Source organism: Bubalus kerabau, chromosome 18 (genome assembly GCF_029407905.1).
Source record: "Bubalus kerabau isolate K-KA32 ecotype Philippines breed swamp buffalo chromosome 18, PCC_UOA_SB_1v2, whole genome shotgun sequence".
Taxonomy (NCBI): Eukaryota; Metazoa; Chordata; class Mammalia; order Artiodactyla; family Bovidae; genus Bubalus; species Bubalus kerabau.
The window spans coordinates 25140696-25157628 of NC_073641.1; the positions used below are offsets into that span (position 1 = coordinate 25140696).

General features: G+C 36.8%; 1 protein-coding gene and 1 pseudogene across 3 annotated transcripts in view; both read left to right on the forward strand.

The window, feature by feature from the left end:
- Window positions 1-16933, forward strand: part of IL6ST (interleukin 6 cytokine family signal transducer) — a 61040-nt gene that overhangs the window by 38512 nt on the left and 5595 nt on the right. For 2 of the 3 annotated variants that reach the window (XM_055555157.1, XM_055555158.1), the window contains 8 exons: window positions 3359-3441; window positions 4090-4300; window positions 4873-5055; window positions 7653-7754; window positions 7941-8087; window positions 8369-8509; window positions 13320-13416; window positions 16691-16772. In XM_055555157.1, the coding sequence (XP_055411132.1) occupies window positions 3359-3441; window positions 4090-4300; window positions 4873-5055; window positions 7653-7754; window positions 7941-8087; window positions 8369-8509; window positions 13320-13416; window positions 16691-16772 (1046 nt within the window). Of the gene's footprint in view, window positions 1-3358; window positions 3442-4089; window positions 4301-4872; window positions 5056-7652; window positions 7755-7940; window positions 8088-8368; window positions 8510-8612; window positions 8763-13319; window positions 13417-16690; window positions 16773-16933 lie in introns of those variants that run through there. The other variant, XM_055555159.1, reaches the window with a different exon arrangement.
- LOC129633271 (GTP-binding nuclear protein Ran-like) lies at window positions 8914-10905 on the forward strand (annotated as a pseudogene).

Consider the following 16933-nt stretch of genomic DNA (forward strand, 5'->3'; position numbering starts at 1 on the left):
TGAAGGCGAATTCTTTACTATCTGAGCCACCTGGGAAGCCCTGTGTTTGTTTCAGTCCTCTTTAATGCCATAACAAATGGCTTATGGAGTCTTGATTCCCTGGCCAGATATCAGGCCCTGAGCCTTTGGAGTGAGAGGGTTGCATCCAGGACCCTAGACTGCCAAAGAACTCCTGACCCCATGAAGTATTAATCAGTGAGAATTCCCATGAAGACTTCCACCTGTATCCAGGACCCAGCAGCACCCAGTGCAGGATTCTTCACCCAAAGAACAAGCAAAACAAAGACAAACCCAGTCATCGGCAGACCAGCTCCCCACAGACACCTGAGAATACCACCTTACACAGCCCTGCCCATCAGAGGGAAAAAAACTCACCTCCTCCCCTCAGAAGGCAGGCACAAGTCCTTCCCAACATAAAGCCTACCACTGGAACAACCTTACCCACAAAGGGCAGAAACCAAAAGGAAGAAGGAATACAACCCTTTATAAAGGCTGGGAAAAGGAGACTCAAACACAGATGTCATGACGGTATGGTACTGGCACAAAAACAAAAATACAGACTGATGAAAGAAGATAAAAAGCCTAGAGATAAACACACGCACCTATGGGCACCTTATCTTTGACAAAGGAGGCAAAGATATACAATGGAGAAAAGATAGTCTCTTCAGTAAGTGGTGCTGGGAAAACTAGACAGCTACCTGAAAAAGAATGAAATTGGAACACTTCCTAACACCATACAGAAAAATAAACTCAGAATGGATTAAAGACCTAAATGTAAGACCAGAAACTATGAAACTCTTAGAGGAAAACATAGGCAAAACACTCTTTTAACATAAATCACAGCAAGATCCTCTATGACCTACCTCCTTAAATAATGGAAATAAAAACAAGTGGGACCTAATTAAAAGTTTTTGTACAGCAAAAGAAACTAAAAACATGGCAAAAAGGCAACCCTCAGAATGGGGGAAAATAATAGCAAATGAAACAACTGACAAAGGATTAATCTCAAAAATAAACAAGAAGCTCATGCAACTTAATACCAGGAAAACAACCCAATCAGAAAGTGGGCAGAAGACCTAAGCAGACATTTCACCAAAGACGTACAGATGGCTGATAAATACACGCAAAGATGCTTAACATCACTCATTATTAGAGGAATGTAAATCAAAATTTAAAATTACGATGAGAAATCACCTTATACCAGTCAGAATTGCCATCATCAAAAAAATCTACAAACAGTAAATGCTGGAGAGGGTGTGGAGAAAAGGGAACCCTCTTGCACTGTTGATGGGAATGCAAATTGATACAGCCCACTATGGAGGACAATATGGGGATTCCTTTAAAAACTAGGAATAAAACTACCATATGACCCAACTGTCCCATTACTGGCATATACCCTGAGAAGACCATTATTGAAAAAGACACATGTACCCCAGTGTTCATTGCAGCATGATTTACAGTAGCAAGGACATGGAAGCAACCTAGATGTCCATCGATGAATGGATAAAGAAGCTGTGGTACATGTATACAATGGAATACTACTCGGCCATAAAAAGGAACACATTTGAGTCAGTTCTAATGAGGTGAATGAACCTAGAGCCTATTATACAGAATGAAATAAGTCAGAGAAAAATAAATGTTGTATATTAACACATATATATGGAATCTAGAAAGATGGTACTGATGAATCTGTCTGCAGGGCAGCAATGGAGATGCAGACATAAGAGAACAGGCTTGTGGCCACCAGGGAGAAGGAGAGGGCTGGACGAATGGAGAGAGTAGCATGGAAATATATATGCTACCATGTGGAAAACAGATCGCCACTGGGGATTGGCTGAATGACTTAGGGAGTTTAAACCAGTGCTCTGTGACAATCCAGAGTGGGATGGGGTGGGAGGTGGGAGCAAGGTACCAGAGGGAAAGGACATGTGTGTACTTACGGCTGATTTATACAGATTGTTACATGGCAGAAACCAACACAATATTATAAAGCAGTTAGCCTTCAATTAAAATAATTCTATGGAATACAGATTTTTTTCTGAACATTTTCTTGTCACGGTCACCCTCTTGAGGTGTGAGTGGCAGCAGCTATGACTTTGAAACCTTCCCTACCTCCTAAATGCCTTCACTTCCACAGAGCTCTGCCAAAGGTTTCGTGAAAGTTATGTGAATTGAGAATGTCAAACGCAGAAAAGTAAAGTACCATTCTCCACTACAAATTTTCTCTTATTCTGAAAAATGCCAAGAAAGAAAGTAATCCTACTCTTGCTGGTTTGGGAGTCAGATACCTTTGTCTTGGCTAAGTATTTTGAAACTGGTATTCTTGAAGAGTTTAAAAGTACGTTGATCAGTTTGGAGGAGTTCCTAAACTACTTTAAGATGTAGACGAAATATTGGGGTTCATACTTGTGTGCATTTTCTGAAGAGATGGCACATAACCTTTGTCAAATCAAAAGAGATTTCCTGGTGTCCAGAAAGCTATGAACAATTGGATTATGCATTTCTTCAAATTAGTGAAAGAAGCCAGAGTTTTTTTAACATCTGATATTAAAAAACATCAGTTTTTGACCATTTCTAGCCTCTAACATTTCCTTTATAGTTTTGTGTTCTTTATTCTCTCGGGGCACTGCACTGCACTCATGTATGTGTCTGTTCGACCCCCTGCACCAGCAGCTTTCCCCCAGCCTTTCTGGTGTGCCTTTCCTCTTTGTTTTGTCCGCCTGTAATTAACTTCTTCATAGTCAGCACAACACTGCTTAGATTTTACTCAGATTGTTTTTTATTCTATTTAATGCCATATTTTGCAATTATAAAATTTTTGAATTTTTAAAACCTAATTAGCAATCGGATTTGGTGTTTTGTAAAGTGCTTTTTCACATGGTTGGTGATTATTACAACAATTCTGTGAATTTATTTATATTATATTCCATTACATTGACTCCCACTATAAGGTAATAAACTTAATACTAGGCTTACTCCATTTATTTTGTCTTATATCCTTAAATATATTCATTTAGGGATTGTACACATGTATTTAAATATATTTCAGTTTGACTTTTAGCAATAAGAAAGTGATACATCTTTGGTTATTGCTTAGGATATATTTGTACCTTTACAGTTTTAAGATTACTAAAGAGTTGCAATATAATCTAAATTGCCTAGCTATTACCCTGATTAAAGGTATGAAGTCCAAGACATATGCTGAGGTGGGAAAATGCTGGTGTAAACAAAGAAATAGAGACACCATATCATTGAAGGGCAAGAATATTAGAAACAAAGTAAGAATAATTTCTAGGATTTTAGCTTATCTTGTTATAATAGAAACTTTTATTTTAAAAATTTTATATCATTTCTTTAGGACCATCCAAGGCACCAAATTTCTGGTATAAGATAGAGCCATCTCATGCTCATGGCACTAGATCTATACAACTCAAATGGAAGGTAAGAAAAAAATATTGACTATATCCTTTTATCTCATAAATATATTTTATATGGTATCATGGGTGGCGCTTAATTTTTGGTATCAAATAGTATTTGATAACTTTAATAAAAATGCAAAGCTTTATGTATACTAAAAAAAATGGTTCATAAACTGCCAGTGATACCTCATAGATATTTCAGCATAATTCTGTGAAAGTTCTATAAGGGGCCTGTGTTTTATCAAACTTTCCTCAGTGCCTCATAAAAAATAATTAACATTTGGGGTAGTCAGAATGTATGCTGGTAATAGGAAATAAAGTTGTTGTGCACTCCATAAATGGTCATGAGTGGATCATGCTAAAATAAGGTAGAAAGAAAAATATTCAGACTTAAAGTAGTTGAGGCCAGCATACCATCAGTGAAGAATTGTATCGAGAACTAATAGCTAACAGAATGGTGCTACTTTGCCTCTTCGTTGAAGCCATGCTTTTACTCTTCATTCGGTGTGAAGTAGTTTCCCTTCAGTAGTGAGTGCAAAGTAAGGTTGCCAGCCCCTTGCAATTAAATATTCAGAGATTTGACATAATAGAATTTGTGAACATGAAGAAAAACATTACCTTTATTCAAGATTTATGAAATATGTTTTAAAAGTAAATTGTTTTATTACAGACATTGCCTCCTTTCGAAGCTAATGGAAAAATTTTGGATTATGAAGTGACTCTCACAAAATGGAAATCACATTCACAAAATTACACAGTTAAAGACACAAAACTGACAGTAAACCTCACAAATGATCGCTATGTAGCAACTCTGACAGCAAGAAATCTTGTTGGCAAATCAGATGCGTCTGTTTTAACTATCCCTGCCTGGGATTTTCAAGGTTTGTCCCTAAGATGGAGCCTCACTTACGAATGGTAAAGGGTAGTTAGGTATGGACAGGACTCCTGTAAAAACATAAGTATCCTAAGACTATGTTCTCAGTATCTACGGTGGTTAAATTTTTAGAAATCAATCCGCAGCCAAACCGTTCCATCATTTTGTGGTTCACTTAAACTTTGCACTAAGCTACTTAGTTCGTTTAAGCATTTTATGATTATTTGTCTTTTTAAAAAAATATATTTTTTAGGTTTGAGGAACCTATTATATACATTTAACTTAAATATATTGTTTTTCTATAGCTTTATCTGTAGCTTTCAAAGAAGAAGAAAATGCAACTTATATACACAAAATACTTGCAGAATTTTGGGAAAGGAATTAACGTTTGAAAATAAATTGACTGTTTATAAATTAGTGCTTTTATTCATGGAAATACAGTTTAATCTTATGTGCTACGAAAACGTGAGAGCAAGATAGATCACATGCTTATGAAAATGAATGTAAAATGTTGGAACTTCAGAGTTTTAAATGTTCATTTATCATATCAGTGTTCATACTTTGTTTTTTTTTTTAAAGCTACTCACCCCGTAACTGATCTTAAAGCATTTCCCAAAGATAACGTGCTTTGGGTAGAATGGACGGCTCCAAATGAATCTGTAAACAGATACATACTTGAGTGGTGTGTGTTATCTGATAAATCGCCCTGTATCCCAGACTGGCAACAAGAAGATGGTATTGTACATCACACCTATTTAAGAGGTATATCTTGCTAGAAACACTTAAGTCGATGTCCTTTTTCTAGTTCTTTAGACAGATTTTTCTTGTACTTATTCTTTTCTGCTTTGTAGGCTTTGTGGTCCACTGAAAAGACTTCCAGTTTATCATTGTTACTTACTAGTTAACTCATGTTTACTAGATTTGTGACTCTCAGCAAGTCACACTTATTAACTTCACTAAACTGCAGGGTCTGTTTATGGACTGCTGCTGCTACTAATCTCTTCAGTCGTGTCCGACTCTGTCCGTGACCCCATAGACGTAAGCCCACCAGGCTCCCCCGTCCCTGGGATTCTCCAGGCAAGAACACTGGAGTGGGTTGCCATTTCCTTCTCCAATGCTAATTGGGGTTAATACTATCTTCTTGTAATACTCTCCTGTTGTTTTGATCATCAAAGGAATGCTCACAAAACTGTAAAGTAAGAAAAACACAAGGTAATCCAATCTCTGCTCCTAACTAGTATGTTCTCTGTACCTGATTTAACTTCATCCTTTAATGAGAAAAATTTCCCTGAGCATCTGGATGGCTTGTTAACTTTTTATAGCTGTTGAACAAGGGAAGCAGAATCAGAACTTAGATTTTCTTGTCTTTTAAACTGGAAGTACTAATGAAGGACAGAAAGTAAGCGCTCCAGTATGGATTGCTCTCATTGCAAGTTACTACTTTTCAAGTAGCTTTAAAGTGATAGAACAACTTTAAAAAGAAAACAAAGCACTTAGTTTGTATGTGTGTAAAGAGGATAACCATTAGAATTTAGCTACCATTTGCATTCAGCTATAAATAATATGATTAGTCACAGGAAAGGTGTTAAAAATATACTGTTTATATATAGCCATAAAGAGCTTTATTCATAACATAGGCTGTTTGGCCCTCATTAACCCATTATTTTGAAGAAGGCAATGGCACCCCACTCCAGTACTCTTGCCTGGAAAATCCCATGGACGGCGGAGCCTGGTAGGCTGTAGTCCATGGGGTCGCTAAGAGTCCGACACGACTGAGCGACTTCCTTTCACTTTTCACTTTCACGCATTGGAGAAGGAAATGGCAACCCACTCCAGTGTTCTTGCCTGGAGAATCCCAGGGACGGGGGAGCCTGGTGGGCTGCTGTCTATGGGGTCGCACAGAGTCGGACACGACTGAAGCGACTTAGCAGCAGCAGCAGCAGCCCATTATTTAACATATAATTTTACTAATCCCACTTGTCTAGTTGATCAGTCTTGTCCAAGTAAAAGCAAAGTAGAGCTAGAGAGGAAATAGATTGCTAATAACTGGACCATGGATGGCATACATGCTCAGTCATGTCGGACTCTTTGCGACCTCCTGGACTGTAGCACACCAGGCTCCTCTATCCATGGAATTCTCCAGGGTGGGTTGCCATTTCCTCCTCCGGCTCTTCCCCACCCTGGGACTGAACCCGCATCTCTTGCATCTCCTGCATTGGCAGGCAGATTCTTTACCACTGGTGCCACCTGGGAAGCCCTAGCTGGACAATAGCTGGACAATAGAGCAAAGGCTCTGGAGACCTTCCGTTTGTGCAGGTATTCCCACAGAGCTCAGTAGGCCTGGTAAAACATCACTGTATAAGCAGAATATAAAAATTATCTTCCTGATAATATTGAATCATTAAGAAAATGACTGTTTATGAAGACAAAGAAGCATATATAACTTCATGAATAAACAGTTAAGGAAATGTAAGTTCCTGTTGAAGGTGTAAACTGCAGTTTATAAACAAAAATAAATTTTTTGTTGTTGTGTGCTAAAGACAGAGTACTTTGTAAATTTGGAAAGACTATAAAGAAAGGAAGTATTTAAGATAATTTTTTCTTTTAAAATTCTGTTGTTGTGGGAAATAATACCTAATTCTCTTTTTCCCCAGTCACCGGTCCAACCACAGCCATTTGTGCTTTCCCTAGCTCTGATTAGTGACATCTTGCTCATAGGCAGTTCTCAATTAGGTAAAATGTACAAAAATTGTCAAACTATAAGAAAGACCCATTTGATAAATCCTGAATATAAATGCAGTCATTTGTTACTTTTATTGACAGTATAAATATTTTTATTCACTTACTGGCAATAAAAATAACCTTTTATTTTCATAAAGATTTACTCTGTTAAACTTGAATCTAGTACACAAAAGGCAATGTTTACTTAAAAAGTTGTAGTTTTAAAAGAAAGTTCAGTGGTAATCATTTCATAATGTAAGCAGATGTCAAATTTATGCTGAGAGGGATTGGAGGCAGGAGGAGAAGGGGACGACAGAGAATGAGATGGCTGGATGGCATCACTGACTCGATGGACGTGAGTCTCAGTGAACTCCGGGAGTTGGTGATGGACAGGGAGGCCTGGCGTGCTGCGATTCATGGGGTCGCAAAGAGTCGGACACGACTGAGCGACTGATCTGATCTGATCTGATACCTGAAATTAACATTGTATATCAACTGTACTTCAATTTTAAAAACATAAATGAATAAATAAAAGAAAATTCAGTGGTCATGAAACTATAATGTAAAAGTAAGCAGTAGAGTTATTTTTTTTTTTCATTATAAGGAAGAAAATGCTTAATCTACTATTCTTACTTTAGGAAACCTAGTAGAGAGCAAATGTTACTTGATAACAGTTACTCCAGTATATGATGATGGACCAGGAAGCCCTGAGCATATAAAGGCATACCTTAAACAAGCTGGTAAGTCCAGCCATACTTTCTTTGAAAAACCATTGCATTTTGTACTGACAAAGACATTTTTCCTTTTTAAATAAGGGTATGTCTCATTATGTTCAAATAATTCCATGATAATGAAATTTTACCAAGTTCTAATGGTTTACTAAATTCTTATGCTTTTCAGTTCGTAAATACCTTATTCTGTTTCAGCACCTTCCAGAGGACCTACTGTTCGGACAAAAAAAGTGGGGAAAAATGAAGCTGTCTTGGAGTGGGACCACCTTCCTATTGATGTTCAGAATGGATTTATCAGAAATTATACTATATTTTATAGAACCGTCATTGGAAATGAAATCGGTAATAAAGCTATATCAGTTATTAAGAATCAGGTGTTTTTTCTTAGGCTTTTAAATACTAATATAAGTCGTCTTGTGTTTTTTACATCTTAATATAGCATTTTATGCTCAGAAAAGAGATACGTGAAAATATGCCTTATGGTTGCCTTCATGATCCTACTAAAAATACATTGTTTTCTAGTGAAATATGGTTTGATTCCTTTTTCGTACTCTCCCAATGTCAAATATAGGCCAAACCATGCAAGAGTAGTTGGTTAAAGTGCACTTACTGCTTTCTTCCAGCTGTGAATGTGGATTCTTCCCACACAGAATACACACTGTCCTCTTTGACTAGTGACACTCTGTACATGGTACGAATGGCAGCCTACACAGATGAAGGTGGAAAGGATGGTCCAGAATTCACTTTTACTACACCAAAGTTTGGTAAGGAATAATCATGCTTGAGTTTTCCTTTTTTCTCTTTTCTTTTAAAAATTTAATCAGACTAAAAATGGGCTTAACTTACACGCCAAAATTTTGTTTAAAGTGCATCTTTGCTGCTAAGTCACTTCAGTCGTGTCCGACTCTGTGCGACCCCATAGACGGCAGCCCACCAGGCTTCCCCGTACCTGGGATTCTCCAGGCAAGAACACTGGAGTGGGTTGCCATTTCCTTCTCCAATGCATGAAAGGGAAAAGTGAAAGTGAAGTCGCTCAGTCGTGTCCAACTCCTAGCGACCCCATGGACTGCAGCCCACCAGGCTCCTCTGCCCATGGGATTTTCCAGGCAAGAGCACTGGAGTGGGGTGCCATCGCCTTCTCTTTGGATTCATATAAATGATGTGTTCATAAAATTTTTGTTTTGTTGTTTGGTTATTTCTTTAAACTACAGAAAATTTTTTCCATACTTTGCTGTTGTTCCTTCAACTGCTTCTAATTTCACCTGTACTCTATAAATCCAAAAATAATTTGTTTATCTTTCTAAATGGGTTCATTTTTTTCACTGGCAAAACTTGGGTATGGTCTCACTTAGTCAGACAGGCACAGAGACGCTTCTGGAAGTAACATCGAGTTGGCTGCCCAAGGAGAGCCCCAAGTTCAAACCTGTATTGGTTGGTGATGGTGGTACTGGAAAAACTACATTCATGAAACGTCATCTGACTGGTGAATTTGAGATGTATATAGCTACCTTGGGTGTTGAGGTCCATCCTCTTGTGTTCCATACCAACAGAGGACTGATTAAGTTCAGAAATTTGGTGGACTGAGAAATGGCTATTATATACAAGGTCAGTGCGCCATTATAACATTTGATGTAACATCAAGAGTGACTTACAAGAATGTGCCTAGCTGGCATAGAGATCTGGTATGTGTGTGTGAGAACATCCCAATTGTGTTGTGTGGCAACAAACTGGATATTAAGGACAGAAGGTTAAGGCAAAGTCAATTGTTTTCCACCGAAAGAAGAATCTTCAGTACTATGACATTTCTGCCAAAAGTAACTACAACTTTGAAAAGCCCTTCCTCTGGCTTGCTAGAAAACTGATCGGAGACCCTAACTTGGAGTATGTCACCATGCCTGCTCTTGCCCCGCCAGAGGTGGTCATGGACCCAGCCTTGGCAGCACAGTACAAGCATGATTTAGAGGCTGCTCACATGACTGCTCTCCCAGAGGAAAATGCTGACCTGTGAGAAAGTGAAGCTGGGCGCAGCGTCGGAAGGCTAGTTATATAGGCAACTGTCCTGTGATGTCACTGGCGCAGCGTGTTTGCCACTTTATTACATAGCTAAGCAGAACATGTGCTTAATCTTTGTTGCTGAAGGAGATGGATGGGCTTTGGAATGAATGTGGCTGTTTAAAAAAAAAGCTTCATTTTTTGGACCTGCGTATTTAGGCGTTTTGGAACACAGTTGTTTCCTCCTTGAGTTTCAAATATAAGACTGCTGTAGTCACGTGACTATATTGAGAGGTGAAATCTTGTTTGTTACTGTCATTCTTATTCCTTTTCATTTAGAATCAGGATAAAGTTGTATTTCAACTATTTTAAAAAACTTGGGTATAGTCTCTTCTCTTGTTCTTCCTTTAATGGGCAGGTTGCCTGGAAAATTCCACAGACAGAGGAGCCTGGCAGGCTACAGTCCATGGCAAAGATTTGGACACGACTGAGCAACTAACACACACAGGCTGTAAAGACTAATCCACGCTTGCAGTCTCATTTCTGTACCTCCAGCTCAGTTTTTAACCTGCTGAAACCAGATTCCCACCCACCCACCCACCACTCCACTGAAGCCTCTCTGCTGTCACACGTGGAAGACCTCTTATTCGTCCTGTCCAGTGCATGCTTTTTTAGTCATCTTTTTTCCTTACACTTGCCAACATTTGATCCTTCCTATTGGCCTGTTCATCCTTGAAACAGTCTCTTCCCTTGGTTTATTTTTCTAGTAGCAGTCTCCTGAGTCTCCTCCTTGTGTGGTACTTTTTTCTTGGTCTCCTTTTCTGCTCTTTTAAATGTTCTGTATTCTCCAGAGCTCTGTTCCTGGCACTGTTCTCTTATCTTCCATTTCAGAGTCCCTGTTTAAGACTTTAGCCACCCTCTCTGCTCTTCCCAAACAGGTTTCTTTGTTCTATGTCACAGCTCTTTGCCAAACCCAGAAATTTAGGGTTAGTTGTAGTAAATGTCTTCATCTCTTTTTTCACTTACATAAACTAAAGTTCAGTTGTTCATGCTTTCTAATTACTGCTTGTGCATGCCCTTTCATAATCTCTTTCTTTGACCCTAAACTTCATTTTCCCCGCCTTTATGTCTTTTCCCAGTACATTCCCCTATACCTTTTCTTGTTTTGGCTATTCCTGTGGCCTCCTTCGGAGAAAGCAATGGCACCCCACTCCAGTACTCTTGCCTGGAAAATCCCATGGACAGAGGAGCCTGGTGGACTGCAGTCCATGGGGTCGCTAAGAGTCGGACATGACTGAGCGACTTCCTTTCACTTTTCACTTTCATGCATTGGAGAAGGAAATGGCAACCCACTCCAGTGTTCTTGCCTGGAGAATCCCAGGGATGGCGGAGCCTGGTGGGCTGCCATCTATGGGGTTGCACAGGGTCGGACACGACTGAAGCGACTTAGCAGCAGCAGCAGTGGCCTCCCTACAGCAGACTTAAAATGCATTCTTTCCTGTAACTGCTACATTTTGAATCATTATTAAATTACCTTATTTTATTATAATTGTTTTTGTCATATCCAAGCACCAACACAGTGAATGATAAATAGTAAGCTCCATATTCCTTGTTGGTTGAATGTTTGCTGCATGAGCAAATAAGTGGATAAGTGACTACTACATAAGATAGATATTGAAAGATCCTGAGCTTTTCTGTGATGGCCAATAATGAATGTAGTCTGTGGGATAAGATTTGTGGTGACATGTTTGTAGAATATATATGTAACAAATACAGGTTTCCACCTCTAACCAAAAGTTGAGCATTCCTCTAAAACCTTTTATAAGCCAAAATGGTTTAGAGCAGAGTATCTCTCACCTTTGGCAAGTTTGCATTATGCCACTTCATTTTCATGAAAGACCTACATTAATACAGTAACAAGCTTTTTTTATAAATTTATTTTTGATAGCAAAAACAGACAATGTAATTTATGAAAAATGCTTTTTAGTATATAAGTGTAAGTCTTTTGTGAAAGTGAAGTGGTAAAATGGGAACTTTCTGAAAGTGGGGGCATACCTGTAATATTTGAAATAAAATTTTGTGCCATGATCTTTAGAAAAATAAAAGTAATTAACTTTAAAAATTTATGCTGTTAACAAAAGTAATGTTCATTATAAGGAATTTAGACAGTAAAGTAAAATACAAAGATGAAGAAAAATCACTCCTAATCCCTCATCCAAAATAATCTTTTAACATATTTATATATCCTCCTAGTCTTTTCTATGCATACATTTTTCCCCAAAACTGAGATCATACTTAATATTGCTTCATCCACTTTTCCCTCTGACTTATTGTTTTATGGATCCATTATACCTACTTCACATGGCTTTGACTTTGCCCTCAAGGACCATATAGCTTAGTTGAAGAAATAAAGTATAAGTAAACAATACAGAGAGCCATTTGAGCCATGCTACTAGTAAATAGAGCAAGAATTTAAAGATACTGGTAGTGGGAAGTTTCACCTTCAAAGATTTTTGTGGAGAAGACAGTACTTGAGCTTTGAAGTTAAGATGTGGACAGATAGGAAGAAGGAGGCATCCTGGAGCAGTGTGAGCGAAAGGCCCAAGGCGTGGCAGCTGAGAAGGAAGTTCAGCACCAGTAAAGGACAGGTCTGCCTGGATTTGATGTGTTGTATGCATGAGAATCTTCACATTCAGGAATTAATATTCTCCAACCTATAGTTTATTCCTTTGGTTGCTCAGTTCCTGTTATGCTTCACAGGAGGTAACGTTACTTACAAAGGGCTATGTGTGGTGGGAAGGTAAGACTGAGGAACGTGTAGCTGTCGTACTACTTGGATACATTTCTCCTGTAAAAGACTAATTGAAGGAGGGTTGGAGGAGTTTACAGAAACAACCAAATCATTAAAAAATCTCTAATATAAATTCTCCCAATTAGTGATTCATTTGATTACTAAGCTGTCTTTCAAATTCAGAGAGGGATTCATGTGGTATTTAGGAATCTGAGGCTTGCTGCTTTTTAGATGATACTATTCCTACTTCTGCCACTCCTTGTGCCTGTTAAGGTTCTCCTAAAATTCTTACCCTATATCAGTAAATAACAATTAAAAATTTTACCTGAATTTTACATTTTTATTCCTTATAGAAAGTTACATTTGTAGTTCAGTTATTGAAATCATTTAGAGCTTTTACAATTCTGCTCCTAGAACTCAAAAGTAAGTTTTGCTAAGATTCTGCTGAGTGCAGATGATAAATGTAATAAATAGTTAGGTTTGAAAGCTCTTACCAGGTATATTATCTATCCAATAAACTGAACTAATCCGTTTATTCCCCCAGCCAACTTCTATTTTATGTATACTTTGTGGTCAGGTTACCATGACCTAAGGCGTAAGCTACTAGGATATGATTTACCAAGGGGTGAGGGGTAGGGAGAGAGAAACACCTGTAAGTTTGAAAAGGTTGTAAAAAAAAAAAAGGATGGTATTTCATCTTTTCAACAGTAATCTGGTTGGAAAGTTGCATTATTTGTCTGTAGCATATGTGTCAACAATTATTTTCCTTCTTTCCGCTTTTTGTTTTTTAGCTCAAGGAGAAATTGAAGCTATTGTTGTACCTGTTTGCTTAGCATTCCTATTGACAACCCTTTTGGGAGTTTTATTCTGCTTTAATAAGCGAGACCTGTAAGTACCCTTGTTCATATTTTTGCCTTTTCCCCCACTTCTATTGACCTATAATTTACATTAAGTGAAATTCATCCATTTGAAGTGAACAGTTTGATGAATTTTTGTAGCTGTAAGTAGATGTTTAACTACCACCACACTTAGGATGGAGAACATTTCCATCACCCTGGAAACTTCCTCTTTCTGTTTTGTAGTCTGTCCTCTCCTTCAGCCCCTGGCCCCAGCCGTCAATCATCTGTGGTCGTATTTTTGCCTTTTCTAGGATTTCACATATATAGGAATCAAGTAGCATGTAATTTTTTGTGTATGATGTCTTTCACTTGACTTTTTTGAGATTCATCCATACTGTTGCATATACTAATATTTTTCTTCTTTTTATTCCTGAATCAAAATTTGTTTACCCATACATCTGTTATGAAAATTTAAGTTGTTTCTTTGATTTTTAGCTATTATGAGCATTCACATACATATCTTTGTGTAGGCATAGATTATCATTTATCTTGAGTCAATATTTAGCAGTGGGATTGCTGGATCCTATAATCCAGGATTACTGGATGCATATTTAACTTTATAAGAAACTGTCAAACTGTTTTTCAAAGTGGCCATATCATCTTGTATTCCCACCAGCAAAGTGAAAAGTTCCATTTGCTCGATATCATCCCCAGTTCTTGGTACTGTCAAGGTTTTTAATTTTAACCATTCTTTCTCAGGGGTTTATAGTGCTATCTCAGTGTGACTGTAACTTCTGTTTCCCTGAGGACTAGTAATAGATACTTTCATGTGCTACCTTACATCTTCTTTTGTGATATGTCTTGAAATCTTCTGCCCATTTTTAAATTGGGTGATTTGTTCATATTGTGCTTTAAGAGTTCTTTATATATCTTGTTACAAACTTTTTGTCACAAATGTTTTGCAATTCTGGACTGTGGCTTGCCTTTTTGGTTTCTTAACTGTGACTTCAGAAAAGCAAAAGTGTTTAATTTTGATCAAGTCCATTTTGTTAGGGTTTTTATTTTTTAATGGTTGTTGATTTTATGTCCTTTTTATGAAATCTTTGCTTAACCAAGTGTCACAAATATGTTCTCCTATATTTTCCTCTAGAAATTTAATGATTTTAACCCTATGCTGTGATCTTTTTAGAATAAATGTCTGTGCATGGTGTGAAGTCAGGGTCAAAGAATTTTTTCCATGGATATCTAGTCATTCCAGCATTATTTATTAAAAAGACTGTCTTTTCCTGTTGAATTGTCTTCAACCTGTACCAAAATCAATTATTCGTATAAGTCTAAATCTATTTGTGGACTCTTAAGCCTGTTCCTTTGTTATATATGTCTATTGGTGCTGATACTACATGGTCTTGATTTATTATAGCTCTGCAATAAGACTGGGTGGCAGAATTCCTCCAGTTTTTTTTTTTTTCCCCCAAAATTATTTTTTCTAGGTTCTTTGCCTTTTCATATAAAATTATCAGCTTATAAATTTCCCTTAAAAATCTGTTAGAATTTTTAGTGGAATTTTATTGAATATATACATCAGTTTAAGGGGAAATGCAGTGTGAACATGAGTTCACATGTTCATGAGTTACATACATCTTTCAGTACCTGAACATGGTACATTTCTTGTTTCCTTTTGCAGTGTTGCTTAGTGTTCAGGCTGTGTTAAATTTATTCCTTCCTAAAATTTTTTTTATGCTATTATAAATGGAATTTACATGTTTTTGTTTTCTAGTTGTTCATTGCTGGTATATTGAAAATTGATCCTTTTAAGCATATTAATCTTATATACTGAGATCTTGATAAATTAATTTATTGTAGTCACTTTTTAGATTCCATAGGACTTTCTGCATATACAGTCATGCTGCCTGCAAGTAAAGATGGTTATTCCAGTCTTTATACTTTTAGTTATTTTTCTTATTCTACTGGCTAAGACCTTCAGTAAGTACAATGTTGAATAGAAGTGTTAAGAGCCAGCATCTTCCCATTCTTCCCAATCTTAGGGGAGAGAGCATTCACTCTTAACACTATTGTATGTTATATTAGCTCTAAGTTGAGGAAGTTCTTATATTTCTGTTTTGCTAAGAGTTTTTGTCATGAATGGGTATTTAATTCTGTCAAATGCTTTTTCTGCATCTGTCGAGATGAGCTTATGATTTTTTTTTTCCTTTCATAAATATGGTGAATTTTATCATTGATTTTCAGATGTTATATCTTGCATTCCTTGGAATTTGCCAGATTCGGTGTGTTAACAGTTTTTGTATTTTTATGTTAAAAAGTGGCATTGACTTGTCCTTTTTTTGTGGTGTCATTGTTTAATTTTGGATTCAGGGTAATACTGATTATCTCATCAAATGAATGCCCTCTTAATCAGTACATATTATCTCAATTTTCTGGGAGAGTTTGTATAGGGTTTGTATTATTTCCTCTTTAAATGTCTAATGGAATTCACAAGTGAAGCTGTCTGGGGCTGCTCTTTTCTTTGTAGGGAGATTTTTAATTACAAATTGAATTTCTTATAAGTATAGGGCTATTGACGTTTTCTTTTCCAGTCTGTTTCAGTAATTGGTGACTTTCAAGGAATTCGTTTTTTTTGGTTGGTCAGTTTATTTAGGTGGTTAACTCTATTGCTTTTTCTATTATGTCCAGATTTCATAGTTGTTCCTGCTAGACAATCTGTTAGGATCTTACTGCCCATCTTTATTTTTTATTTGAACTTATTCTCAAGATGACTCATTTCCTGTGTGCTTACATACACTTGTGAACGTCTCATGTTGTGCTAGGGACTATATTAAATATTTTAAATAGGTTTTTGATGAAGGATATCTTGAATTAATTATTTTTGTTAGCCTCTTCTTCCTTGTGAAAAATCATATTATTTTATCTTGTACCAGTGTGATAATTTATCATTGTCAGAATTATTTAGGTTGGAAATTGAACATTTTGGGGTTTTTGTTTTGCAGAGGTGTGCCACAATGTTTTGTACCCCTGGCTAAAGTTTTTAAGTGGTTTTTATTGCAGAATTTGATTTCAGAGATTTTAAAAAATTGAATACTGATTACCAGCTTTAGTCATAAACAAACAGTTTTTCTTTAAGGATAAAGATTCAGATCCTTATGCATTTTTAAATAGTATTTTATTCTATTGGTTACAGGAAAAATGTTTTTGTTAGCTTTGGAGTACAGTAGGTATTTTTTGTTTAGTTGGTTTTATTCTTAAGATTTAGATGATCACGTTTATTACAAGCAGTTCTCCATAAGCAGTATTTCTTTCCTCTCCAGAATTAAAAAACACATCTGGCCTAATGTTCCAGATCCTTCAAAGAGTCATATTGCCCAGTGGTCACCTCACACACCTCCAAGGGTAAGATAAAATGTTTCTGACTACTTAGAATACACGCACATATTAGGATATATTTGTAGAGTTTAAGCAAAAAATAATCGGGCTGAATTGAAAAGTAAATGAAAATAAAATAGTACGTAAATTAGAATTTTAGTCAAAATTAAAAATAGTACTTACATATT